General features: G+C 52.6%; 1 protein-coding gene across 6 annotated transcripts in view; it reads left to right on the top strand.

The window, feature by feature from the left end:
- BOC (BOC cell adhesion associated, oncogene regulated) overlaps positions 1-26,247 on the top strand; it is a 46,671-nt gene that overhangs the window by 14,410 nt on the left and 6,014 nt on the right. Inside the window, exons 1-12 of one of the 6 annotated variants that reach the window (XM_075034341.1) lie at positions 1,469-1,520; positions 5,991-6,158; positions 6,548-6,826; positions 15,088-15,234; positions 15,843-15,986; positions 16,422-16,715; positions 17,539-17,811; positions 18,515-18,906; positions 21,562-21,727; positions 22,582-22,692; positions 23,926-24,132; positions 24,956-25,137. In XM_075034341.1, the coding sequence (XP_074890442.1) occupies positions 1,511-1,520; positions 5,991-6,158; positions 6,548-6,826; positions 15,088-15,234; positions 15,843-15,986; positions 16,422-16,715; positions 17,539-17,811; positions 18,515-18,906; positions 21,562-21,727; positions 22,582-22,692; positions 23,926-24,132; positions 24,956-25,137 (2,373 nt within the window). In that variant the 5' untranslated portion in view covers positions 1,469-1,510. Of the gene's footprint in view, positions 1-1,468; positions 1,521-5,990; positions 6,159-6,547; positions 6,827-15,087; positions 15,235-15,842; positions 15,987-16,421; positions 16,716-17,538; positions 17,812-18,514; positions 18,907-21,558; positions 21,728-22,581; positions 22,693-23,925; positions 24,133-24,955; positions 25,138-26,247 lie in introns of those variants that run through there. The other 5 variants (XM_075034340.1, XM_075034342.1, XM_075034344.1 and 2 more) reach the window with 5 other exon arrangements.

Here is a 26,247-nt window from a genome sequence, read left to right on the forward strand (position 1 = left end):
GTTTGCGTGAGCAGTTGCTGTTCATGTGTTTCCCTGTTCAAGGGAAAAGAGCTGTCCTACCTGCAAGTTTAGTTTATTTTTTAGAGAGGTGTCTATTGCCACTGAATTGCTCAGGACTTGCTTGGAGAAAATCTGTGGTTCTTTTTTTAGGGTCACCCAGCGCCCAAGCGCAATTTGTAGTTTGCAGGCGAACTTGCTCATCTGCATGGTGGTGGTGCCATGCCAGGTTTTGCTCTGGATATTTTCCTTCTCCCAACTATAAGCGTGAATTTATCCCAGGCTTTCTCTGTTGTAGCTTCTTGATGGACTTGCTGAGCTCACAAGTAGCCTATAAGAGAGTCTTTTTTGCCTAATCACTTTAAAAAAGGGAGGGGGGGAACTCCTCACACAGTTAATCAAGGGCTATGTTAACAGAGCTAATGCACTCTGAAGTCAGGAGCTTTCAGCGCTACAGAGGGAAGCAGGCAAGCTTTTATCCCTGTTTGCACATACACTGTGCTACCTCCTTGACTTTAAACGTGGTGGTGTAAAGTTGGATGCTGCCTCTCTCTGCTCCCTCCTGACACCACCCGCTTCCCATTTGGGATCCTGCCTCTCCCTACAGCATGGGAACCCTCATCCCTGTTGGATGCCCATGCTCTTACATGGGAGGGGGAGCGTCTCTCCTGCTGCAAACCTCTCCTTTTCCAAACCCTTTCAGAGGCAGTGTGTATAACTTAACAGTGTGAAATTAGTACTTTGGAGTGGGGATGGGGGCTGGTAGAGGTTAATTTTGCCCTCTGGGATGTTACTGTTTGATGGTTTGGGGAGAAACAGTCAGGGGTGCTGATGTTGCCTTCCATGCCCAGGAATCATGTGGGGACTTTGCAGCTGACCTTCTCAGGTGTGTTTACCTGGAGAGTATTTTTTCAGCTAAAGGATTATACAGTTGTATGGTGGCTTTTTTCAGACAGGTTGCAAAAGATTTGGGATCCAAGAACAACTTGGCTGATGGGATGGAGGTCCCAGTCAGAGAGCTTTTGACTTCCAGCCCTGCCACTGCTTTGCTGTATAGCCTTGGGCCAGGTTGGCTTCCTCTTCTAGCCCTCAGGTTCCCTCATTTGTAACGCAAAGGGGTACTGTGGCTCTTTTCTCTTCTACATTTTCTTCTTCAGTGCTTTAAGCTCTATGGAACAACAAAAAGAACACTGTCTTTTATTAAAAACTAATGATTACAAGTAAAACTGGCACACTGTACTGCATAAGACATTGCTTTTTCTCAAGAGCTTAAGTCTCAATGTATAAAGCAGAGAACTGGGAGTATCATTGTCCCTACTTGACCTGTTGGAAATGGAGACCAGTTGCAGTGAATTCTCCGGAGTCACCCAGGGTGTGCCCAGCTGGTAGCCGGACCTGAGTTGCTGCAGCTTTTGCCTTAGTGCAAAGCAGCCCCTTCGCTTTCCTGCCATTCCTCCCCTGCGTGAAGAGGTGCTCAGGATCCGGCCGCCTGACACAACCCCAAACCGCCCTCATGTGCATGGGTGAGTTTTCCCCGTCTCCCAATCCGCCTCTGCGTTTCCCCCCCGCCTGCCTGCGGAGCTGGGGTGTGTGGTGCAGGGATGCTGCCCCGGAGCCGGGGCAGAGGCTGGTTCCTATTTGGGAGCCTTGTAAATTAGAGACAGCGTGGCAGTAACAAGGGCTGTGGCCGGCCCTTGTTAAGCAGGAGGGGGCTTGGGGCTGTGAGCAGCATTTCCTCAGTAAAACCTTCAGTTTCTAATCAGCAAACACCTCTCCTGCTGCCTGCGCTTAATTCAGATCCCTTTTTCCTTTCGAGCTTTATCACCACCCCCGCACACACGCGCGCCTTTCTTCTCTTTTATATCTTCACCTCTGGTTTTTCTTTCTTGCTCCGCTCCCTTTGCAGTGCCCTCCATTGCCGCGGCACAGCTGGGGCTGCACGCAGGGGCCTCGGTGGGCTTAGGTGTGTGGTGGGAAGCCAAGCCGACAGATTTTACACCCCCACCACCCCTCCATATCTGATGAAGCTCTCATTAATTTTGTTCTCCTAATGGCCCCTCCTTTGATTTACTGGGCTGTCTGAAAGGGACTTAGACAGGAAATTGTTATTTTAACCTGGCAGGAAAGAATTAAAAATAAATAAACAAACAATTTTTGTTTTCCCTCCCCCCTTGGACCTCTTTAAATTACTTTAACTCTTTCTTTTCCCAGGTAGCAATTAAGCAGGAGCTGTCGAGGCTGGTGGTGTCGGTGGCTGCAGAAGTATTGGCAACCAGGGGTATCTCGTAGCATACCTGCCTTGGGGAGAGGAGGCAGCAGAGTGGGACGCTGTCACGCAGCAGCCCTGCAGCTCCCGGCGCAGCCCCCTGCCCGGGACCACTGCCTCTGGGAAGGCAACCGGAGCACCTGGAGCCTCCTCCGCTCCCCACCTCTGCTGCCTCTCCCACTGCAGCCCACTCTGACAGTGCTCGCAGGGACACCGGGCAGATCGAAAGCTGCCTGATTAATAAAGTTCCTCGCTTTGCACTACTGGAGGCTGCTTAAGGGCAGCATTTTCAAAAGAGGTCAGCTCCCATTTAGGCATCGAAATAAGTTGGTTGCCTATTCAGGAGAGCTCAGCATGTCAAGAACTGAATGCTTTTGAAAATCTGGCTTCAATTGTGGAAGCTGAGAATTTCGAAATCTGGCCCTGGATCCTAATAGTTCTTTTGGAATTGATGTTTTCATTCATTTTCCTCATTATTTTTATGCTGGCCATTTACTTTTTGTACTTCACTCAGCTGTGAAAGAAATGGCCACATGTCCCTATTTAGAGCTCATATTCTGCCTGGAGGTTTGGGGAGGTACCATGCACTTGTTGCAACACACCTTCTCTCCTCAGTCTCTGCTCAATACCGTTCAATCTGCCCAGTGCCGCGGCCAAATTTTTTGATCTCCCCTTTTTTCTCCCCACCTATTGCCCTTCATCTTTTTACAGACCTGGGGGCAGCCAGTTTAGTCGTTGCATCGATGTGCCTGGGTGGTCCTAGCTCTCGAAGGGTCCGTTACACGTTTCTGCGCCTTTGGCTTTGCCATTCTGGCCAGAGGCTCTGCGCGACGCAGAGCTGCAGGGAGGTCTGGATGGGAACATCTTTGCCTACCCCCTCCCCCAGCATGGGCTCCAAGGAGCAACTCTGTCCAATGTTTTTCCATCCTGCTGCCAAGCCCATCCAGATAGGGGGGATGAGTCAGCTTTGCTGTGTAGGCTTCCAGCACTGAGGACCAAGAGGCATTAAGTCCTACCCCAAAATGTTTCTTCTACGTTGGTGGAAGGCTTTCTACCTCCAGCAAACCTTATGGTGTGAGGTGTTTTTAAGCCTAAACTAACTTGGAACATCTTTTCCAGATGAGCGTAATTAGTGGCACATCAACTTGCACATCAGCAATAGTGTCAACAGTGCATGTTTTGGTACAGACAGACCTCGGGTGCTTTTACAGCTGTGGTCAGTGGTGGTTTGCCCAAGATGGCTGTGGCATAATGAAGGGTGTTTTGGGTGCTGTCTTGCGTGGAGAAATGAACTTGAGTAACTCAGATGGTCTCCAAGTTAATAGCTAAAGGATCTCGTACAACAGTGTGTGCTGGTTGATGGAGGAAACTCTTCAAAGACAAATCGTTGAGACTTTCTTCTCTCCTCAGATTCGGTGGGTGAATACCGGAAAGGATGAGGTGCGTGGGGGGGAAGTTGCTGTCTTGTCACTTTGGTGCTGGAGGTTACCCACAGAGGATTTTCACGTGTAACGGGGCTGAGTGCTGCAGTAGCTAGAGTGTGAGTCTAGCTGATCTTTCTGGTTGCCTTCAGAGTATGCCCAGCCTGATGCCCAACGACAGAGCTCTGTCCATGCTCCTGCTGCCTGGAAGCCACGTCGGGCCATGCCGAGCTTGACCTAATTTACCCTGCCACTCAGCAGGGCTCGTCATCTTGGCCTCAGGGTCACACTGACCGTGACTGCCTGGCTCCCAGGAAAGAGCTGCCTTGCCTTGAGCCTGCTCGGCAGGCCAGCTGAGTGAGCTGACATCGGCCTGCAAAGTGCCACGTAAAGATGCTCTTCTGTGGCGTTTGCAAAGCTCTAGCTGCAGGTTGCTTTCCTGGGTGTTGCTTCCTTTTGAAATCGTCAGCTCAGAGGAGGCTTTTCTTTTTCTTATCTCTTCGTGACTTTATATGAATGTCCATGACTTCTTCCCCAAGCAGTGCTCTGGGGTGTGGTGAGAGGAAAGGGGACAGTTTGTGAGGCTGTCAGAAGGACAGCCCGATTTGCAGAGATGCATGCAAGCTAGCTAGCTGTATTCTTGCTGTCACAATGTGGACCTCGGCATGGCTGGCCATGGACATTGCCCTGTACTGTGCTCTTGCACTTCTACTGTCACCAGAGGCCAAGCAAAGTCATCTGAGAGTAGCTTGGTGAGATTTCCCCAAGTGCTGTGGTTTCTTGCTAGCAGTAATCAGCCTTGCCTTGAACAACTCACCGAGCATCTCATGGGGAGTCTGTGGCAGTCCTTACTTCAGGAGTTAAGAGGTTTAATTTTGGAGGTTATGCTTGGAGGGACTCATTCCCTCTTTTTGACTGAGATGGTTATGGAAAGGACATGCTCGAACAGGTGATGCCTTGAGCAGTGACCATGGTGTAAGTAAGAAATATTGCTCTGCAGAGTCCAGGTGCTCTTGAGGATGGTGGTTGCAGCTAATAAGCTTCTTGTGTATGTGCAGGGGGAGCAGGCAATATAAGTGCTGTTTGGGCTGGCTGCCATGCCTGGTTTGGTCTTGGGTTTCTCCCCTGCCAATGTAGGCACACCACAGGAGCAATTCTGAAAAGCTGTTCAGAGTCGCAGGTCATCTTAATGCTGCAGCTGGAGGGAGCTCAAAATCCCGTAGCTGCGTTACAATGTCCGTAAAGGGAAGTCTCTTCTTGACTTCAGCCCTTTGCCCGTGGTTGAAGCTGAACTCAGTCTGATATCGGAGGTGTCTCTTGGGGCAGCCACTTAGATCTTTAATCCCCCTGACCTGGCTTGTCTGCTTTAGCATCTGTTTGTGACAGTCTCTGCAAAACAGCTGCTGCAGTGTGCAGCTCTTCACAGCAACCTGGGTTGTGATGGGTGGCCTTGGGCTTCAAGTTTTTGGGAGATTGTTGATGCTTTTTGAATATGAACCTGGTGGTTTGTCCAGACGGGGTAATTCAACTCAAAATAGGTAGTGTGTTTAATGCAGAACAGTTAATCTGAAATTTTTCCATAGATTGGGTCTCTTAGTTTAGAATAAAGGTGCATTATGCCAAATGAGTATAATCTGCCCTCAGGTCACTGCACTGAATTGAAACAAATTTAGAACTGGGCATTTCTTTTCTCCTGAAAAAGTGTCCCCTTTACTTCAGAACAGTTGCCCTGAAAAACTTTTACATCTCCTAAGGACTCCCATCTGGATTGAATCATAGGTATGCCCAGTGGCAACATGGCCAGTGTCTCAGGAAGAGACTGAAACTGTGGGATCACCTCTGCCTTCATGTAGCTTAGGACTTGTACTACTCACTGACTTTTGTGTTCCAGTTAGAATATATTCCAGACACAGCCAAGAAGTGGCAGCAATGCTTAGCGAATATCTCCAGTGACACTTTGTTGGAAATGTTTGTGTTTTGCTCCTGAAAATTGCCTGGTGTGCATTGCTGGCACAGTACAGGCATTCACTGCACCAAGGCTGAAACAGGGAAGGGGAGTATGTGTCTGTGTGCACACATGTAGATTGGTACTGAGAGCTGAGGACGGGATGTCTTGGGAGACTCACAACCATGCTTGGGGGAGAGGCTGGAGAAGAGAAGGGCTTGCATCAGTGTCTGTAGCCTCCTCGGGCCACTGGCTTGGTGAATCCCTGGCAGTTCAGGGATGTTGGTAGAGAAACCAGGCAGGGCTGGAATGCAGAGGCAAGTTGGAGGGTTTCATCCGTCGTGTCTCTTGTCATTCGCAGGAATCTGCTGCCGCACATCCACTGCATCCCCTGAGGCAGCTTATGGGACCCTTCCCTGGGCGCCCCAGGACACACCGCATGGGATGGCAATGACACGTGGAAAGAAGAGACCCATGTCCCCCATCCATTGCCTCATCCTCGCAGCTGCTAGCTGTTTTGCCAAACTGAGTGAGTTTCTGTTCTTACCCATTTGTTCCATTTTCTTTGTTTTGCCTTGATGCTGTTTAGCATAGCCATGCCTCAAGCACAAAGTGGTTTCCTCTCTCTGCTGCTTCCTCAGTAGCCTTGACCACAGGTCTAGGTTCAAACACTCCTCCAGAGGAGAAGGCGATATAGTCGGAGTTGGACATCTCTCTCTAGTGGTGCCAAGAAGAAATGGGGCTGGTGTGTATCTCCAAGCACGAGGGTGGGTGTGTGGGGAGCTAAGGGGAAGGTGCAGCACAAGCGGAAGCAATGGGGAATGCAAAATGTACCAGCACTGCAGTTTTTTCCTCTGTCCTTTCTTTTGCTGAGTCTCGCAGAGCTTTCTTATTCCCATTTTTTTTCCCTCTGTGCAGGTGAATCTCTGCAGGTCACAGTGCAACCTGCCTCCATTGTCCAAAAGCTCGGGGGCCCAGTCAGCCTGGGGTGTGTGGTGGACCCCCCCCGAGTGAACCTCACGTGGAGACTGAACGGGAAGGAGCTAGCTGGATCGGACGAGGTGCTGGGTATCCACATCGAGCGAGGGAAACTTGTCATCTCGGCTCTCAACAACCACACCGTGGGGCGATACCAGTGCATAGCCCGTGTGCCCGAAGGAGTCATTGCCAGTGTCCCTGCAGTGGTCACGTTAGCTAGTGAGTAGCTTTAGTCCTCTGTCATCCCCTGCATTGCTTGGGCCATCACTCACGCATCTCGAGAGGCTCATCCATGCTCACTTGTTCGTGCTGGCATCAAGGGAGGGCTCCTTTGGCTTAGGCTGTTTTGTAGTATTTTTGATCATGGACTGGCTGTCATGTTGAGGCCCAGCCATGACCCAAGCAAGTCCTGTGTGGTAGGCTGCAGACCTGTCCTGCAGTGACAGTTCTTGCAAGACCACAAAGGGCAGGGAGTACCCGAGTGATGGGGTTTGTGTGCACGGTTGGTTTCCTGACTGTCATGTTGCCTCATCTGGTTGCTGACTTCTTGATTTTGGTTACCAAAAAGTACCTGCTGGTGCTGATGGCCAAACTGCTGCCTAGGCTGCTGCAGGGCTGTTGCCAGCGCTGGGTCAGTGTGTGCTAAGTTTTACTGCCTTCCTGACCCACAGAAAGTGAAGTCCTTTGCTCTGCTTGTGCTATGATGGGACCTGCACTTTTTTGTATTGCCCCTGGGTTCATCATAGCCAAAGTACGAGCCCCCACACTCACACTAAGGAAAGGTTAGTCTGGTTGTGGTGAGGGGGTGCTCCTGAGCACCTGCATTGAGTGGCTGGCGGTCCTCTGTGTGCTATTGGGAAGATCCCTTGCCAAAAGGGAAGGTGAGGGGGAGGGATGGTGGGAGAATGGTTGCATGGAGATCTTGAAGGCAGAGACCGTGCTGTCCTCGTTTGATAAGGCAGGTGCAGAAGTCAACAGGAGACGGGTGCAGGAGAGCAGAGTATCTAAAAGCACTCATAACGAGGTTTTTGTCTTTAAAGGGCAGGAGGCTGTATTCATTACCACTGCTGTGGTCCCTGGGGGGGGCATGCTCCCCCTTTCCAGGGCTTTGTCCTCTTCCTGTAAGGTTGCAGTGGCATGGCAGCAAAGAGCCACCTTTTTTCTGAGCTAAAGCTCTGAGTGAGGGACTTTGCTCTGAGCTTACATACTCCTCACTGCTGCCCTCTGGCATTCATGACAGACCAAGGAGACGTGTGTGCATGGGAGGGGATGTCTTAGAGTGGGGAACTTCTTTCAGGCACCTAGTTTTGGCCAGATGTTATGCTCAAATGTGAGAAAGTGCTGTATTTGGATGCATCTGAGAAAGGGCAACGCAGGCCTGCTTGGAGATGGTGGGGGGGCTCAGTGTGGACCGTCCTTGTTTAGGCAATGGAGATTCTGATCTTCTCAGAGACCTGTGCAGTTTTTGGTGGAGCAAATGCGTGCTGAGGAGACCGCCATCCCCTGGCAGTGACAGCCCCTGGGCGTGGAAGGGGCTTCATCTTTCCAGCAAGGGGGAGTTTGGGGCTAAGTCTTAAGAAAATGAAGAAGTGAAGATGTTTGTGCAGCGTGGGGGCTGGCTTTGCTCTGAAGCCAAGAGCTATTGGCTTGTCACTGATACATTAATCAGGAGTGAAATGTTTAGGCCAGGCTGGGTGGGAGGAGGAGGTGAGGGAAAGCGAGGGGAGAGTTGCTGAGCTCTGAAGCGGGGTGGGAGGGGGTTGTCACGGGGCCGAATCTGTCGGGGGATTTGGCCTGAGCCCCATGCTGAGATTAAGTTTCGGAGAACACATTCCAGAGCAGAAAGGGGGCTGTGTGTGCTGGTGGCCTGATAGAGGGAAGGAGAGGAGGGGAGAGGTGGATGGGATTACCAAGGGCATGGTTTGCATTTAGGAGAGCAGGGTGTGCAGAGCTCCTCAGTCTGATTGGTTCCCTCTTAGGCTGATCCCCTTTTGTTTTTTTCCCTTCACCCCAACCCACCACTACCAGCTCTGTCTCCTGGGACAAAGCATGGCTGTTTGACCTATCTGTCTGCTTTGGTCTAGCATCAGTGGTGGACAGGAGACAGATCTCAGAGCACCAGAAGTTCCCTCAGGACAAATCAAAGCCACAACCGAAGCAGTCCATCAGCCCTTTCTAGGAGCCAACTCACCTTCAGTTACCCGATTGTAACTGGGGATGCGGGTGAAAAAGAGGGGGACTCACCCATTGCTGCGGTCCCTGCCATGGCAAAGGCACTACCACTGAGGGGAGGTCAGGAGCACCATTCAGTGGAGCTCGCAAAACTGGAGCCAGATGTTGGACGAACAAGCAACTAATCCATTGTGGAGCACCCTTGTGCTGCGCTGCATAGGTCCCTTGTCCTTGAGGGGAGCTGGGGATGGCAGAGGCCATGTCCCACGCACCCGGATAGCTTTGGCGATAGGGAACCCCCAGGTGGGAAAGACTTGGCAGTCAATGCGTGAAGAGAGAGAGAGGGCAGCCCAGGAAAGACGTGGGGCTGAAGGTGTAGGAGGGAAACCTTCTGGAGGGGTTCGAATAACCAGTTTCATGTTGGTGAGCTGGAGGCTGCTTGCAACAGTGGCTTTGCAGTGATCTGAAATAACAGGGGGCACCGATTTGTGGTGGGACTGAGTTTGAAAGCTACGGTAGCAGCTGTGCCACGGGCTCTCAGTCCTGCTCCAGACCTCCTCTACAGGGCCTTGCTCTGAGCTGGTTCAGTGGGGACCATGGTCCTGGGGGTGGAGAGGGAACCCCCTGGCAGGTCGCGTTGCAGTTGATACATCTCTTCCAGATCACCTGCTGGGCTGAAAGAAAACCCTCTGAAAGTCTTAGCAGCATCCAAAAGTTACTTTGAGGGGCCAGGGGGAGAGTGAAACTAGAACATGAATGAAAGCAGCAGAGGGGGGTGTGGAAATATTTTCAAGGTTTAGGTTTATTTTGGAAGAGGACCTGGAGTCATTGGAAAAAGCGTCTTGCTAGGTTTTGAGGGGTGTCGGTAACATCATCTGGCCAACTTTTAGGCTATTTCCACTCCTTTCTCTCCGCCTTCTGTGGAGGAAACACCCTCAAGTGCCCCATGCTGTGCCTGCCTGGTGCCTCAGGGTCTCCTTGTGCTTTGCTGACAGTCAGCAGGCAGATAACCATCGCTGCCGTGCTGGCAGCCACAGCATAGCCTTGGGACCGATACCTCCATCTCCTGTCTGTGGCACAGCGATGCCGAGTCCATTTCTGCTCTCCCTGGCTCAGAGGGCTGGTTGAAACTAGCATTTAATTACTCCAGCAGAGATAAAATAGCTATTGTATAGCCGAGAGGCAGAGGGATTTGCAGGAAGGGGAAGACTTCTTAAAGTAACAAAAGGAGCAGCACTTCAGGCATTACTTGGGCACTTTTGAGTCCAGTTAGAGCTGACCTGGTGCTCCGTGATCCCACACTCAGTCTTGGCAGCCTATGACACGTTGGTGCAGATAGATACCTCCCGATCGCTGCCGGCCTGGCTGTGCTGTGCAAGATCAGTCCTGCGTGGCCCGGAGGCAGCCCTTTGGCCTGGCTGAGAGCTGCAAGGAAGAGAAAGGTATTTTCTGTGCCTGCTTCCAGGTAGCAAAGTTGCCATCACACCAGAAGCCCTGTTCCAGTCCCTCTCCTGGGTGGAGATGCTATATGAAGAAGGTACAGCTGCAGCAGGCTCTGGTGGGGCCAGATAAATCCACCAGGGACACTAACACAGGGCTGTGGGCTGGTCCTGCGACAGGAAAAGGCTTGGAAGGTCGAGAGCCATTGGTGTGGCTCCCAGGGCAGCTGAAGTGCAGGGCTAGAACAAAGCTGGCAGGCAGAGGTGGTGAAAGCTGTGCAACAACCAGCATTCAGCTGCGTGCGTGGAAAATCAGTGCAGTAAGCACAGCAGCAAGCCTGACCTAGACATGACATTTAAAAACAAAACAACAAAAAAATAGATGAGGGGTGCAGCAAAGCAACTCCACCTGTTCCAGCGTATCCCCTGTGGTCCAGGACAAGAGGAGTGCAGGGTGCCCGTGTCCTGGGGATGCTGTGGGATAGGGGAGGCTCGTTGCCCCACGGCCCTCCATCAGCACCGTCGGGCCTCGGCACGCAGCCCTCGTGGGCAGTGACCCTGCTCCGGGTCAGGCCGGGCATCCCCCAGGAATTTGCAGCTGCTTTCCGAAGACAGCCTCATTCATTTTCCTCCACCCTGGCCTCTCCTCGGATGGCTCCCCGGAGGCGATGGCGGGAGGGAAGGAGGGAAGGAGGCGGCTGCGTGTTGGAAAAGCATTTGCTGAGCAGGCACGGGGGGCTCTGGCCCCGGGGGCAGAGGTGGCGTGAGGAGGGGGGAGAAGGAAAACACAGGTGGTGTTTGGCGAGCCGGCGGAGCTGTGGCGCGAGGGCTGTGAGGTGGGCCGGGGGAGATGTGGGGGAGTGGGGCTGGGGCATGGCGAGTGGGAGGGATGCGCTCGGGGGTCTGTGAGCAGGCGGGAAGCTGGGGGGCTGCCCTGGGAGGGGGCTGGTGGTGCCGGTGCCCGGGCTGCCGTGGTGCCGGACGGACAGATGGAGGGTGAGAGCCGTAACCCCAGGCTGCTCTGACAGCCGAAGAGGGATTAGTGGAAGAAGGTGCCTGCCCCTAGGCTGTGAGGGACCCCAGTCCCTGCCCGTTCCCCTTCTTGGGGTCCCTCTCTTACCCTTCCCTACAGCAGGCAGGACTCTCACCTGGAGGGCCGGCATTTTATTTACTACTGCTTCTTCTACGACGTTATTTACGGTCTCCCATTCATTTAATCTTGTCTGTCTCGCCTGCCTTGTTGCTTGGCCCCCGGCCCTGGGATTCAGCTGGTTTCCCTCCCCGATGACAGTGGCGCAGCTAGCCGCAGGGCTGACCCTCCCCGCGCCCCGGCTCGCCCCATCACGCCTCGGAGCAGGGCACAGATGGACACAAGCAGTGGCCTTTGGTTGCGCTCCCTTCTAAACAAAAAAAGAAAAAAGAAAAAAAAAAGAGGAAAAAAATAAGCCCTGTTATCCCAGCACGGCTAGGATTGGCAGTGCTGTCTGTCTGTCTGTCCGCAGCACCTCCCGGCCGGTGGCTGGTGGATGAAGGCTTGCTGCTCCCCTGTGATTAAGTGTGTCTTTTAAGGACAAGGACATGGGCTGGCACGCTGGGCGCCGTCATATGAAAAGGAAAACCCAGCCAGCGGTGAGGGGATGTGGTTTCTCCCAGCTGCAGCAGGAGTTAGGCTCGGGGTGCAAATTGCATGTTAGACGTGGAGCGTGGCTGCTGCCAACCAGGCAGCCGAAGGGGCGAGTGCTGCATTTCCCCCCCCCCGGTGCTGACCCTCTCCTCCACCCTTCCCCGCACTGCACTGCCTGCTGGGGGGAGGCACGTGTGGCCCCCACGTCTCAGGGGTGGCTCATCTGAAGCCCCCAGGATGAAGCTGGGTGTCCCAGTCCGGCGCTCCACTCTGCGTTTTGCTGTGCTGGGGGCCAAGTGCAGCGGGATGTGTGACGGGGGGGCTCATCCCACACGTGGAGGGGGCTGGGGGTGCCCGCCGCTGCCCCTCACCAGCTCTGGCCGACCCATTGGTGTTAATGGACGGCTGGATGCGCCTGTACCAGCAGGGAGCAGGGCAGTTGAGACTGCCCGTGGCCAAAACCCACTGGCAAATAAAACAGTCTTGTTCGCTGTGGGGGAGCAGGAATTTAGGGGAGTAGTTTGGCAGGAAGCTCGTACACTTGCGTATTGGAAAAGAGTTTGTCCCGGTGCCCACCTCGTGTTTTTCCCCTCTCCCCTGCTGATTTCACTCCACTTCTCCAGCAGTGCCCAGTTCTTGCTCCCCCGGCCACCCCAGCATCCCTTTCCTTTGTCCTTTCCGTCCACAACTTCGCCCCTTGTCCCCTGCGGCTGGGCTGGGGGGGGGGGAAGGCAGGAAGAGCTGGGGGTCCCGCTCCCCCGCCGTGGGGCTGCAGCGCTCACGGCTGTGAGAGCGGTGGGCTGAGCTGCTATCTGGGGGGCTCGGCACGTGAGGGACCCCCACGTCTGCCCAGCCCAAGGTTGTCCCAGGAGTGCCCTGGCATGGGGACATCATTTTCCATCTTCGAGAGTGTGGTGCTCCCCAGTGGGCTCAGCTGTGCTGGGGCTATGGGTCTGTTCTTCCTCCGGGCTCCTTCTCCTCTTCGGGGTCTCTGTGTGTGTGCACATGCGCGTGCGTGTGTGTGTGTGTGCAGCAGATCCCTGCCAGCATTGCTGGAGCCTATGCCTTGGCTCCGAAATCTTAATTTGGCTGTGATGAATCCAGACCACCAAGGCGCACATTAATTTTCCTGATGCTCGTTTATATTTTGTTGATCAGAGAAATATGCGTGATGTGGTCAGGCAGACACTGGGCTCTTGCCTCTTCTCCACCTCTTTCCATTTCTGTGGCTCTTACTATTTTATTCCTTGATCAAATATAAAAAGCAATGAGGAAAAAATACCCAGCACCCTTCCCCTCCCCAGCAGTAACTTTCGTTGTTGGAGGAGCACGAGGCGCTGCCAGCTTTTCACAAGTTAAGAGTTAACCTTCATCTGGCTTTAATACCCAGTGGAAACATGGCTCCCCTCCTCGGCTTGTCTTAAAGGATTAATCACATTTCTGAAGTTCACCCGTATTCCTTCTTTTTATTATTATTTTTTTTAATTGAACGATGCCAAGAAATTCCAGAAGTATTAAGCATGTTCGCTGCAAATCATTTTTATGACATTGCAAAACCTCCCCTTTTCTTTTCAACCTCCTCCTCTTCCCTCAGATCTGGAACGCTGGCTCCCCCGGCAGCCGCCCGGCAGCCCCTCCGCGCCGCGCTTGGGGAGGCTTTCTCGCTGCCTTGCCAAGAGAGCTGGTTTTTATTTAAACTCCATAAAGGATCTTGCTTTAATCAGAAAGTCTGCTTGAGAAATTTCATGTCACTTTTCCATGACTGTGGGTGGGAGAAGCTTGGAGCCAGAGTTGTCTTTTGCTCTTGGAGCGCTGCTGCATTTCCCAGAGAACAAAAACACATTTTTCTGCTGGCCGGGTCTGCCAAGGGAGGCTGCCTGCCGTCCGCCCACCGCCAGCCCTCCTGCTTCCCCCCTGGCTCTCCAAACTGCCCGAGGTCTCGGGCGCCACGTCCCGGGATGGGTTTCGAGGGGCGAGGGAGCTGTTGACAGCACCCGGCCATGCCGTGCCGTGGCGACGGATGCGACGCGCTGCCTTAGCGTGGGGTTTTGAAAAGGAAGTGCGGTCTCGTCCGGATTTAGTGGCGTGCCGCTCAGGAGACGTGTGTTAGTGTTGGGTCCCGGGGAAGACGGGCCAGCTTGAGCCCTGATGCAACAACGTGACTTGCGACCGACTGCGGGATGTGCAGTTGTCGCTAGTGGTCGCCTCGGCTGGTGCATGGCACTGTAAAAATGCATGCGCAGGAGTTTTTTCCTGGCACAAAACCTCTTCCCTTCCAGCACAGGCTGACCATGAGACAAACTTTGGGCTTGCAGTGCCCCGGCAAGATTTGCCATCATGCCCAGGGAGAGCGGGGACCGGTTTCATCGCCGGGAATTTTGGCGGAGCCAGGCTGGCGTGCTCCCTGCCCTGCCAGATCCATGGCGTTTCACTGCAGTCCTCCGCTCCTGCTTTGAAAAACAGGGAAAAGAAAACAAAAAGTCAAGCGCCCCTTCCCCCCTCGCCCCTGTGCTTCCAGTCCTGCTGCCCTCAGCCCTGCCGGGGGTGACCCCCATCACAGCCTCGTAGGGGTGCGTGTGCTGGGACGAGCTCTTTTCACGGCTGCTTTAGGGAGGGGGCAGCTGCGCTGTGCAGGGGAGGAGCTGCTTTTCCTTGCAAGTCCCTGTTCTTTGAACTGGGGTGTGGGCACTGCTTGGGCACACACGAAGCGTCGTGTTTAACCAGCCTTCAGACGTGAGATATTTGATGGGAGCGAGAGCGCCCAGAGTGGAGACACTCAGGTGCTGGAGGAGCTCAGGGCAGCTCTTGGAACACACACCTTCTCCCACTGTGTCACCCGGTGTCTGTACACCCTTGAAGCTGGCTGGGCTCCCTGAGTTACAACTACAAAGTTAGCTTCTTGGTAGCAGGACAGCAGACACATTTGAAATAGCAGGTGGCAGAAGGACCATTTTTGGCTGCCCTTCGGTGCTGCAGTAAGTTGGCTCAGTTTTTACTCTCAGGCCAGGATTTTTCCCACCCAGTTTCTCGGCCATGGAGTAGGTGGTTCCTCCAGAAGCTGTGTCTTAAGTTGTCTATTTTGTAGGAAAGAGGAGGAGAAAAAAAATCAAACTCTGAAACCAGGCCATTTTCCCTAGCTGCTGGGGACAGAGCAGTCCTCTGCCAGCACTGCAGTGAAACAGCCCCGGGTTCACTGAGATGCTGAGCCAGCCACTGACATGCTCTGTCCTTCGCTCTCTCTGCAGATCTCAAAGATTTCAAGTTCGACGGGCAGCACGTGATCGAGGTGGATGAAGGGAACACAGCTGTGATCGCCTGCGACCTGCCTGAAAGTCACCCCAAGGCTCAGGTCCGCTACAGCGTGAAGCAGGAGTGGCTGGAGGCCTCCCGAGGTGAGAGCCACAGGGGTCTGTGCCGCTGGGTCCCCTCCCAGGACCCTCAGTTTTACCCTTCCCTACCAGCAGTAGCTTTCTCTGCCTGTTGCCTCCTCATTGTCCCTTTGCTGCCGGTCTGAGCACAGGCTAGTTCAGGGTCTCTGCCAGGTCTCCCTAATGTCCCCGCTGCCTGGGACTGGGGAGCCACATGTAACACCAGCTTGCAGTAAGGCGAAAGGAAGCAGAATTGGGTGATGCACAGCATCATTCTTCATTGGGCACCTCCATGTGTCTCTGAAGCATTCTTCTAGGCCAGCCTGGATAAAGGCGACTTTGAATTTGGGGAAATTTTTAAAATTTGGATCTGAATTTTGCAGTTTCACTCCATCTGCTGCATGTGCCTGTGACAAGCTAGCTTCACCTGAGGCTCTGTTCCTTCCATCGTTGCATCATGTCTTCCCCTGATATTTGAACCAAAAGGGGCCATTTCAGTGCTGTTGGTGTTATTGTGTTGTGTTTTCCCTTCCCACTTGTCCACCTTTTCTTCAGGGCACTGCATATGTTCCAGGAGGCTGGGTGGGAGCGTATCTTGTGACCATGTGCCACCTCCTCTTCTCTCTCTGTAGACAATTACCTTATCATGCCATCCGGGAACCTTCAGATTGTCAATGCCAGCCAAGAGGATGAGGGGACTTATAAATGTGCTGCCTACAACCCTGTGACACAGGAGGTGAAAACGTCGGTCTCCAGCGAGAGGCTCCGTGTGAGACGTAAGCTGCTCTCCCTTCGCTGCACATCTTCTCCATAGTGCTTCCAGCCCTGGGAGCACGTACCAGTGCTACCACAGTTGGTTTTCTGTGTGAACTGACATTAGCAGTTGCTGGGAAAACTCCTTTCCAGCAGCACAAGGTCCCAGGGTCTGCTCCTGGGGTATGTGTGTGCAACCCTGGGATTGCTGTACCTCCTCAGGATTTGTTCTTGGTGATGGGCGAGCAAAGGCCCTTAGCCCTTCGGCAAGACTGCTTGCTGTGTGCACGCATCCCTTAAGGAACGTCCCTTTTGGCCTGCGTTGCCGTTTATCCGCCCCAGCGCAGGGGAGCAGTGCGCTAGCCCTACCATTACTCCTACCTGCAGTCTGCACAGGGTGCTTTCCCACTGGCCGCCTTCCTTCCCACCCACCTCCCTCCTCCTCCTCTCCTCACCAGGCTCCACAGCGGAGGCAGCCCGGATAATCTACCCCCCCGAAGCTCAGACCATCATTGTCACCAAGGGCCAAAGCCTCATCCTGGAGTGCGTGGCCAGTGGGATCCCACCGCCACGGGTCACCTGGGCCAAAGATGGCTCCAGTGTCTCTGCGTACAACAAGACACGCTTCCTGCTCAGCAACCTCCTGATTGACCCCACAAGTGAGGAGGACTCGGGCACCTACAGCTGTACAGCCGACAATGGGGTTGGCGAGGCCGGAGCTGCGTTTATCTTCTACAATGTGCAGGTGTTTGGTGAGTGTTGCTGTAGCCCTTGTTTCAGGAAGGGCTTGGACTTTCTCCACTGCTTTCAGGGGAAAATATTAGTGCTGCTATGCTCTTCCTCTCCCTAGACAAACCACAATTTAATGCAAACCCCTGCTTGTGGTTCCAGTTTGTAGGAGACGGGACAAATTCTTCCTTGAGGGTGGTAGTTCCTCCTTCCTGGCTCCCACCATGGGCTGGAGATGGTGGATCCTGTCTTCTTCTGCAGAAGCTCTTCTCTTGTAATTTGTGGGACTGGGTTTGCACTAACACTTTCTAGTGGAGGACTGGCTGCTTCTTAGACATATTTGATATTGGCATGGGGAAGACATCAGAGTGTCTTGCTTCTTGTTCTGTTCTGTAGGGAAGGTCTCTATGGGTTGGGAAATGTAAAGGATGCTACACCTTAGATATTTCTACCATGCATCCTTCCCTTTCTCACAAGCATTAGGGAGGCTGAGTCTATGTTTTATTGGATCGCATTTCATCCAGGTGCCAATGTGTTGTTTTGGCACAAGTGCAATCTTTGCAGAGTAGTATTTCAGCTCAGAAAAATGGGATTTGTAGGTGGCTGCTGTCGTCTGAGTGGGGCAGATGGCCTTGGGCCACCTCTCCTTATGGTTCACATGGATGCTGAAGGGGAGGTGCAGTGAAACAGACCCCTGTGGGTCCCCACAAAGGGAGTGGATCTTGGGGGTGGGGTAAGGATCCATCGCTCTGCCCTCATCCTTGCCAGAGAGCAAAGTGCAAAGCCATGACCGTGCCGTGCTCCCTGCCAAGGGGCACTCAGCAGCCATGTTTTTTCCCCGCACAGAGCCCCCGGAGGTGACCATGGAGCTGTCCCAGCAGATCATTCCCTGGGGCCAGAGCGCCAAGTTCACCTGCGAGGTGCGAGGGAACCCCCAGCCCTCCGTCATGTGGCTGCGCAACGCCGTCCCCCTCTCTGCCAGCCACCGGCTCCGGCTCTCCCGCAGGGCGCTGCGGCTGGTCAGCGTGGGGCCCGAGGATGACGGCATATACCAGTGCATGGCGGAGAACGAGGTCGGCAGCGCGCAAGCCATGGTGCAACTGAGGACAGCCCGTCCGGGTAAGTCCCTCTCTCCAAGCTTGTGACCATGCAATCCCAGAGCCTAACACACAGGCAAAGAGCAGGGGGAGCAGGAGAAGAAAGTTGGTGTGTAACTCTCCTGCTTGTGTTTGAGCTGCCTTGGTCTTCCCTCCCTTTTTGCTTGTGCTTTGAGTGCTTTTTTGACTGGGATCTCCGTATCTCCCTGTAGAAACAGAGGGTAGCAGTTTTACTTCCAAGTGCAGTGCCATGTGTGCATACTTGAGCTATCTCTACATGAGAGGCATAGGACATCTGAGTGTAGTGCCTTACCCTATGGCTTACTCAGCTCTGCCACTGAGCTCGCACTGAGCCAAGAGCATAAACACTGACGTGGGTGGATTCACCTGGGGTAAGAGGTACCACCTGATTCCTTGGACCCTGCTGAACTTATCCAGAGTAAGAGGGGCTTCAGAGAAGGAGGAAGCCCCATGTGGCCAAGGTCTGTTCTCGGAGAGGCCCCAGTGAGGTGTGTTAGGTTTATAGCGGGAGAAGGAGGGGTTGTTGCCGACACCTTTTTGAGCGGCACAGCAGGCAGCACCGCCTGGGACCTGATGCCTCTAAGGTACCTGTGCTGCAACGGGTGTATAGCGCCAGTCTTCTGAGAGGTTCAAGGGGCTCACAGCTCTGCCTTCACCGCAGACTGGGACGGGCATTTACCCTGCCTCGACACCTTGTCTTTCAGGAGCTACACTCAACTCTAGGCGAGATGCCCAGCTGGGTTTGGCTCAGCCTTCAACACCACCCTCCAGGGACAGTGCCTTAAAGCTGCCCCTGGATAAAGCTGGACTGCCAAAACCTGGGACGACCCCACTGGCAGCGTCTCCGCAGTGTGCGGACAACGGGGAGCTGGTGTCTCCAGCCGAGGCCCCCATCATCCTCAGTTCTCCCCGGACATCCAAGACGGACAGCTACGATCTGGTGTGGAGACCCCGGTCTGACAGCAGAGCCCCCATCCTCTATTATGTGGTGAAGCATCGCAAGGTATCGCTGTTTCGCCCTGCTCCCATCTTTCCTCTGCGCCGTTCCACAGGCGGGCTGGTGGCCTCACTGCACGTTTTCACACCTCGTGAGCAGGTGCGTTGGGGCAGGGGCACCCATCGCTCACTGGTGGCGCTGGTTGGTGGGACCTCCTCAGCTGCAGCCTCAGCCTGTTGAGGTGCGATGAGTACGGGCTGCGAGAGGAGGTTTGATGAGTTGTCCAAGAAGAGTCCATAGCAGTGCCCATCTGCCTAAGTATGCAGAGGGCATATGCACACACATGTATTTCCAGTCTGAAGAGCTTTCACTTCCAATTCCCGGTTGTGTGCTTACACAAGTAGGAAGTCCTGAGGGGAGATTGCTTAGTGACTTGTTCCGTAATGCTTTTGTCTTGGCACAAGCCACGAGGACACCTCTGCCTTGAAAGGCTTGGGCTGCAGGACACAGACTAGCAGCCTCTCTCTGCTGCACGTACCTGCCCTGCTCAGCAGCCCTGAAGCACCCACGCTCAGCAACTGTGAGGAGCTGGCAGAGAGCCATCAGAACCATACTAAATCCTCTGGGAAGGTCCTCAACCACCAGTTTTATTCTGGAATCTGAAAGGCAGTGCACTGTTGAGCTTGGCTGGTGGCACACACCTAAGGGCTCCTGCCCTCTGCGGTGCTTCTCAGCACCGTGGGCAGGGTGCTGGCAGAGCTGTAGCCCAGCGGTTTCTCTAAATAGCAAAGCGTTGTTGAGGTAAAAATTCTGCTTTTGAGGTGTAGAGCATCTCTTCCCTTTTTGCTGGGGATAAGTACGGAAAAAGGGGACTTGAATTTATCTGTTCACTGCTTGTATTTGCTTTGAGTAGGCAGGGAGTTGCAGCAGAGAGGCAGGTTTTGCTTTGGGGTTTGAGTACATACCAGATCTGGCATGTTTTGGATTCCCAGCCACTGCAAGGCACCATTTTCAATTATATGTGAATATATCTATCTATTTTCCTGGAATTGTTTGATTTTGTGAAAATATGGTAGAATAGAAGGGTGTTATAATCCCTACCCATCCTTGATTTCTTTCTAAACAAAACTTAAGCTGAGGGTTTCAGCTAACCATCTCTTTAAAGAGCCCTTTAAAACAAAGGCAGAAGATGCCAACACAAGAACACAATAGGGCAAGCTTAAATGAAAAACAAAAGATGCCAAAAGCCTTACCAGACTATTGGCTCTGGTTGTCTGCCAAGAAGAGATTTGTCCCCCAGTGGTGTATCATCTAACTACCAATTCTGCATGCAATCTTAACTTGCAGGCTGGAGTTTGTCCATATTTTATTTGTTTTTCAGCGCTTCACCTGGAAGGGGCTGTAGGGCAGTGGAGGTCACCATGGGTCACTGCAGTTTGCAGTAATATGTTTTCAGTGTAGTCCAAATTCTCAGCTGGAGACTCTTTCTTGGGATGCTTAAGGATTGTGTGGAAAGGAATTAGTCCCAATAACTGTTAAACTTGTTTAGAAAGAGTCTTTCTATCAGAGATCCTTAGGATCAAGTTATATAATGATCTGGTTTTGACATCTCTGACTGGAAAAGCATGTGTGTGGAGAGGGAAGGAATTGATTCAGCAACAAAAGAAATGGCTCTTTGTGTGGAAGATGGCTATACGGAAAGTAAAACCTACTGACAGGAGGCTTACATTTGTACTGGGCAAGGGTCTGCTTCTCCTCTGGAAAATACCTGCGGATGTATCTTTTTCCCTGCTTTTACACTGCCCCTAAAATCTCAGCAGCCTGCAAGCAGTCAGATGCCACACAGCCATTATTGTTGTTTCTTAAGAATTTCTCTTTTTCTTTCCTGGATATTAGCAGTCTTTAGGGCTCCCCTCCCTGGCCTCACAACTCCGCGGGCTCAGGAATAAAAATAAAACTAGGCAGGCATTAATCAGTCAGTGTCAAACGCTTGCAGAAGATGAATGACACGGCAGAGTCTTGGCATTTCCGTTTTGTTGCGTTGCCTGCATTGCTAATGCTCCTTTTGGCACCGGGTCACTTCAGTGTCCTGCCTATTTGCCTGCAAAAATATTATCCTTGCAGCTGGGGAGGAGGAGGAAGGTCCCACCTTCCTTCCCCCTTCTCATGGGGCATCAGGGCATCATGGAAAAACGAACTGTGTTTCCAAGCCTTTCTGGGGGCCATGGCCATACATGGTCTCTTCCCTGCAGAAACCTGTGCTCAAACTTTATGGTTCCTCATTTCAGCCAGAAAGTGCCAGTGATGAGGCTGGATAAAACTGGATAAAAAGCCATTAGTCAAATTATTTAGGTCCAGATGACCAAACTGGTGTCCAGGTACGTCATCCCATGGAAAGGGCCAGCATCTAAATGAGCAGCTCAGCAGCTGGGTTGCAGGAGAGATTTGGCTCCTAAAGCAGCTCGAGCCTCCAGCTAATGCTGCCTTTTGTGGGCTCGCCTGCTCCAGGGCTTTATGCATGTTGAGTGGCAGCGGTATCAGAGGGGACCAGTGGACAGAACAGGGCTGAGTGAACCTCTGGGGTCAAGAAAACACGCTGGTGCTTGGTGACTCGTCCTGCTTATACCTGAATCCTTCAGCTTTGCAAAATTAGGCCAGAAATATCTCCCTCTTTTGCAGGCAGGGAACTGGAGTCCAGGCAGGGAAGGTAGCCCTGGCTGATACACAACCTGTCATGAAAATTTCTGAGCTTGGTGCAGGCAAGAAGCCCAGCCTGCCCCCAGCTTTGCAACGCCTGCGTTGGTCTCTCAGCAGGTCACCAACGCCTCAGACAGCTGGGCAGTGAGGGACGTCCCAGCCTCGCAGCACCGCCTGACCCTCACCAAGCTGGACCCTGGGAGCCTCTACGAGGTGGAGATGGCCGCTCACAACTGTGCCGGCGAGGGACAGACGGCCATGGTGACCTTCCGGACTGGTAAAGGTCAAACCTTTCCCTGGGTGTTTTGCTCTGAGTCAGGGGAGGGCCCCTTGGAGACATCCCACACCAGCCCTGAGGCACAGGCACAGCGACAAAGGGGCTGTTTCTGCTCTGGAAACACAGCTGCCCTCAGCTTAGAGCAACTCTGTCAGAAGGGAAAGTGGAGGGTAGGGTTGAAATGGGATGGGGAAAATCAGGTCTTCCCCTCTGCCTGGGTTGGATTAAGTCCCTTCCTCTCTCAGCATCTCAGTTGGACACCTGCAGAACCATAGAAAATAGGTCTGGTGGGGATGTCATTTAATCCATCCTCTGCCTGGAGACAGGATCGGCCTGTGGGGGTTGTTTCCCACGGGTGTTTGTCTAATCTGTCCTTAAAAGCTTGACCTGCACTAAAGGAAACTCCAAGCCTTCCCATGCTGTCTGCTTGGTGCAGAGCTGTCTTAACCACTTAAAGGGTGTTCCAAACGTTTACACAAAGTCCCCCTGTCCCCTGGCTGCTTTTCATGTCTCCAGCAGGTGTAGGGAATGGCGTTCCTTTTGTAGCAACCTTCCCCATGGTGGTAGGCTTGCTCACATCTCCCCTCAGGCCACCACCCTGTGCTAATTACTACCTTCTCAGGCAGAAATCAAGCAACATTTCAAGAAAATCAATTAAAAGTTTTAGAAAATTAAATATGAGGGGGACCTATTAACAGTTTATTAAACCTGCCCCTTTAGCTCTAGTTCCTAGGGCTGTTTGAGTCCAGAGAGTACTTACCTTGCCATTGTAGCTGGGAATATTTTCTTTGCTCATCGCAGCAAAAATTAACTCTGAGCCATGTCTCTGTCACTGATGCCACCTTCCCCCTTCTGCACAGGCCGGCGCCCAAAACCAGAGATTGTTGCCAGCAAAGAGCAGCAAATCCAGAGGGACGACCCAGGCACGAGCACTCAGAGCAGTAACCAGTCTGACAACAGCCGTCTGTCCCGTAAGGCCCTCCCTGAACTGGGCAAGGAGGGAGGCCGAGGGGTCCTGGATCTCTTGTGGGAGGCAGTGGCCAGGTCATGCTGGGGTTGAAGTCTCTACTGGGTAGAGCAAGACTGTGCAAAGCTGGATGGATAGTCTCTAGCTCCTGACAAAGAGAGGTCCTTCTCGGACACCCCTGCTACTGCACTTGGCAGGCAGCCTGTCTTAGGAGAGCAGGCTGATCCCACTGCCTGTCCCCATCATTAATCCAAGGACTTGTCAGAAACTCTCTGTCTCTTGCTGAGTTTCACATGCAGGGTTCAGAACGCCCTGCCATGGAGTCTGTGAATATGCGGTGCAGAGGACCAACAGGCTGCTGTGCACCAGTGGGTGCTGGGGGAAGGCAAGGGAGAAAGGGGAACAAAGTCCCTGCAGGTCCTGGCATCCTCGTCTCTCAGCCAAGCCCTGACAAGGGGCAGTTAGCACCCGTTCTAGGTGTGCAGAGTGCTCCATTTGGGTATTTTGCTGCACTGGAGAACCATCAGTTCCTTACTGGTTAATCCAATTCATTTTTTCCCACCTTGTGTCTGCCATTACTATTATTCACCAGTGCCGTTATCTGTTCTGTGAAATTCTCTCCTTCAATCCTTACCCTTTCCGTGAAGTTCCCTCCTTTAATCCCCTACACTTATTCATGTGTTGCCTTTTCTTTCATCTTCACAGCTCTGTTCATCTCTTTCCCTCCCATCTTTTGATTGTTTTGCTATCAAATTACGTTTCTACAGTTCAGAAATTTTCCCTATTTCCTCCTCAGCTGGTTCTTCTCAATCTCTCCTGTTTTCGTCTCCTACACTCGTCTGTCCCCAGTGTCAGTCTCCCCCTGCTCACTGCTTCCACATCAGCCAGGCCTTTTGCTCTATCTCCAGCCCTGCATCCACACCTCTCACTGCTTTCCCTCCCTTGATGGGTGTACACACCTCGAACCTTGTCTCATCCTACTTGAGCTGGGTATGGAAAAGGAGCAAGATGCAAGCAGAAGTAAAAGACGTTTGCAGGGCACATACTGAAAGGAGTGAGGATTTGGGGGTGCCAGCTCTAATGAAGACACAGAAAGAGAGCAGTCAGGACTTAAAGAGCATGTGGGTGGATGCAATGCAGGTAGTCCTTCACCCACATACCTCTGAGCTACAGGATCCTCGAGACAGGGCGAGAGGAATGTGTTTCATGTCATGATGTCTTTCTGTGCCCCTTGCAGCTCCAGAGGCACCAGACCGTCCAACTATCTCCATGGCATCAGAGACGTCTGTGTACGTGACCTGGATCCCCCGCGGGAATGGTGGGTTCCCCATCCAGTCTTTCCGTGTGGAATATAAGAAATTGAAGAAGTTGGGAGACTGGGTCCTGGCCACCAGTGACATTCCTCCCTCTCGCCTCTCTGTGGAAATCCCAGGCCTGGAGAAAGGTAGGCAGGTGTTCTCCTCCTTGCTTCCTGGAGGTCTGTAGGAAAGCTGTGCAGTCCCGGTAGGATGCTTAGCCATCTGTCACATCATGCTTAGCCCCGGCATGTGCAAGCAAAACAAAGCCTTCCCAGCTCCAGTCTTAGATGCATAGGGAAAAGCTGCAGATGCTTCTCCAATTTCTCCAGCTGCAAAGAACAGCATAGATTTGACCTCCCTCAGGGAGGCTTGCACATGCTTTTCTGTATTACAGGATATAGTTACTAAAGGCATTTGGTTTTGCCATTTACTAGACCGGACAGAACTTTCCTTAGCCACAGGCAAGACAGATGGGCACACAATTCCCACCGCGCTTCATGTGAAAAAAGATGGCATCACTTAGCTGAACAGCTTAAAAGGGCAACGTATCTACCCCAACTTAAAGACCAGTAAAACAATCTTTGGGTAAAAATTATTTAGGCTTTGAGCTTTTAACTGATGTTCGTGTACTTAATTTCCATGTAGTAGACGAAGGATGCCTTCCCATACCTGCTTTTGGGTCAGGACATCCTTTCAGGCATCTCTGAATCCACCCACACCCCTTCCAGAATTGCTGCCTGACCTCTAGACCATCCAGACAGGAATTGGGGAAGGCAAATAAAAGCAGGCTCCACCTAGCACATGGCTGAGATCTGGCCATTCAGTGTTTGTACTTCGATCAAAACCTCTCTGTAGGCCATATCTTCTGGAGAAGATGTAGCCCCTCTCCACAGGCAGGCCTGTGCTGACAGTAGAAGTCTTGGAAGACTCCAAGCTCTGCAACTCTTTTATTTCCCATTTTTCCCCTAGGCACGTCCTATAAATTCCGTGTCCGGGCACTGAACATCCTGGGAGAGAGCGAGCCCAGCGCAGCGTCTCGGCCATATGTGGTGTCTGGGTACAGCAACCGAGTCTACGAGCGCCCTGTGGCCGGGCCATACATCACCTTCACAGATGCCATCAATGAGACCACCATCATGCTGAAGTGGATGGTAAGGTTTGTAGGGGTGGAGATCTCTGAATGCACAGGAGGCAGGTGTGTAGGTGCTACTTGCCCAGCTTACACATCTTCCAGGTTACCACAAGGGAGCCCGCCACCAGCACAAATGGATCTGGGATCCATTAGCTCCCTCCAGCAAAAGAGGACTGGGTTTGGACCACATAGAAGTGGGGGAAGTCAGAGAGCCTAGGAAACCCTTTTTGTCTGAATCCAACACTGTACACAGGAGGTATTTCAGTGGTAACCTCAGGGTCTTGACCATTTTGTTCAACAAGCACAGTTCAAGAATGCACAGGGCGACTGCTTGCTCTCTTGGTGAAATTCCTGGAATCCATTAGCATCTCTGTCTGCCCTAGTAGTTTCCAGCATATATGTCCTTCACTCTCCCTTGCTGGGTAGCAGTCCTAAGTGCTGATAATCATTTACAGCAGTCCACTCCAGAGGATTTTTAGTGGGCAGGATCCTTTGGATCACAAGCCCAGATCCAAGTGTTTCCAACAGCTTAGATCTTACTCAGAGGGACATATTGCCCTCTTGTCTCCTAGCTGCTTCTAGCCAGAAATTGCTACAGGGCAGGATGGTCACTGCTGTTCATTTAGACACAAACAGTAGCTGACAAAATACTGGGTGAAAGACAGCAAGAACACATGGAGCTGGGACAGTACTGCCCTGGGTGGGGGAAGAACAGAGCTGTCTTCAGGAACACGAGACTTCTGCAGTCACCATTTTGTGGCAAGATGCAGTTTGCCTGGGAGCCATGAGCTTACTGGAGTCAAGGTGAAGGTGTGCTTGCTCTTGCCCAGCTGAGTCACTCCCATTGAAGAATTTTTTCTCTGAAGCATTGGCTGTGGCTGCTGAGGGGGAGCAGAATAGTGGATGCTTGGGGTGACAGGTCCAGAGTCACAGCTTGTCTGTTACCTGAGACAAGCAAGGTGTGAGACTATAAAATAGCACTGAGCAATTGGAAGGAAGCCCTTACTGTGCAAACCAGTGGCAGCACAAGGAAGATCCCCATGCTGGGTCTTCGTCCTGTCCCATTCCATTTATCCCCACTGCTCCTCACCTAGTACAGTATGGAGCACAGACATCTCTGCTAATTTCT

This window comes from Buteo buteo, chromosome 8, assembly GCF_964188355.1.
Source record: "Buteo buteo chromosome 8, bButBut1.hap1.1, whole genome shotgun sequence".
Lineage (NCBI taxonomy): Eukaryota > Metazoa > Chordata > Aves > Accipitriformes > Accipitridae > Buteo > Buteo buteo.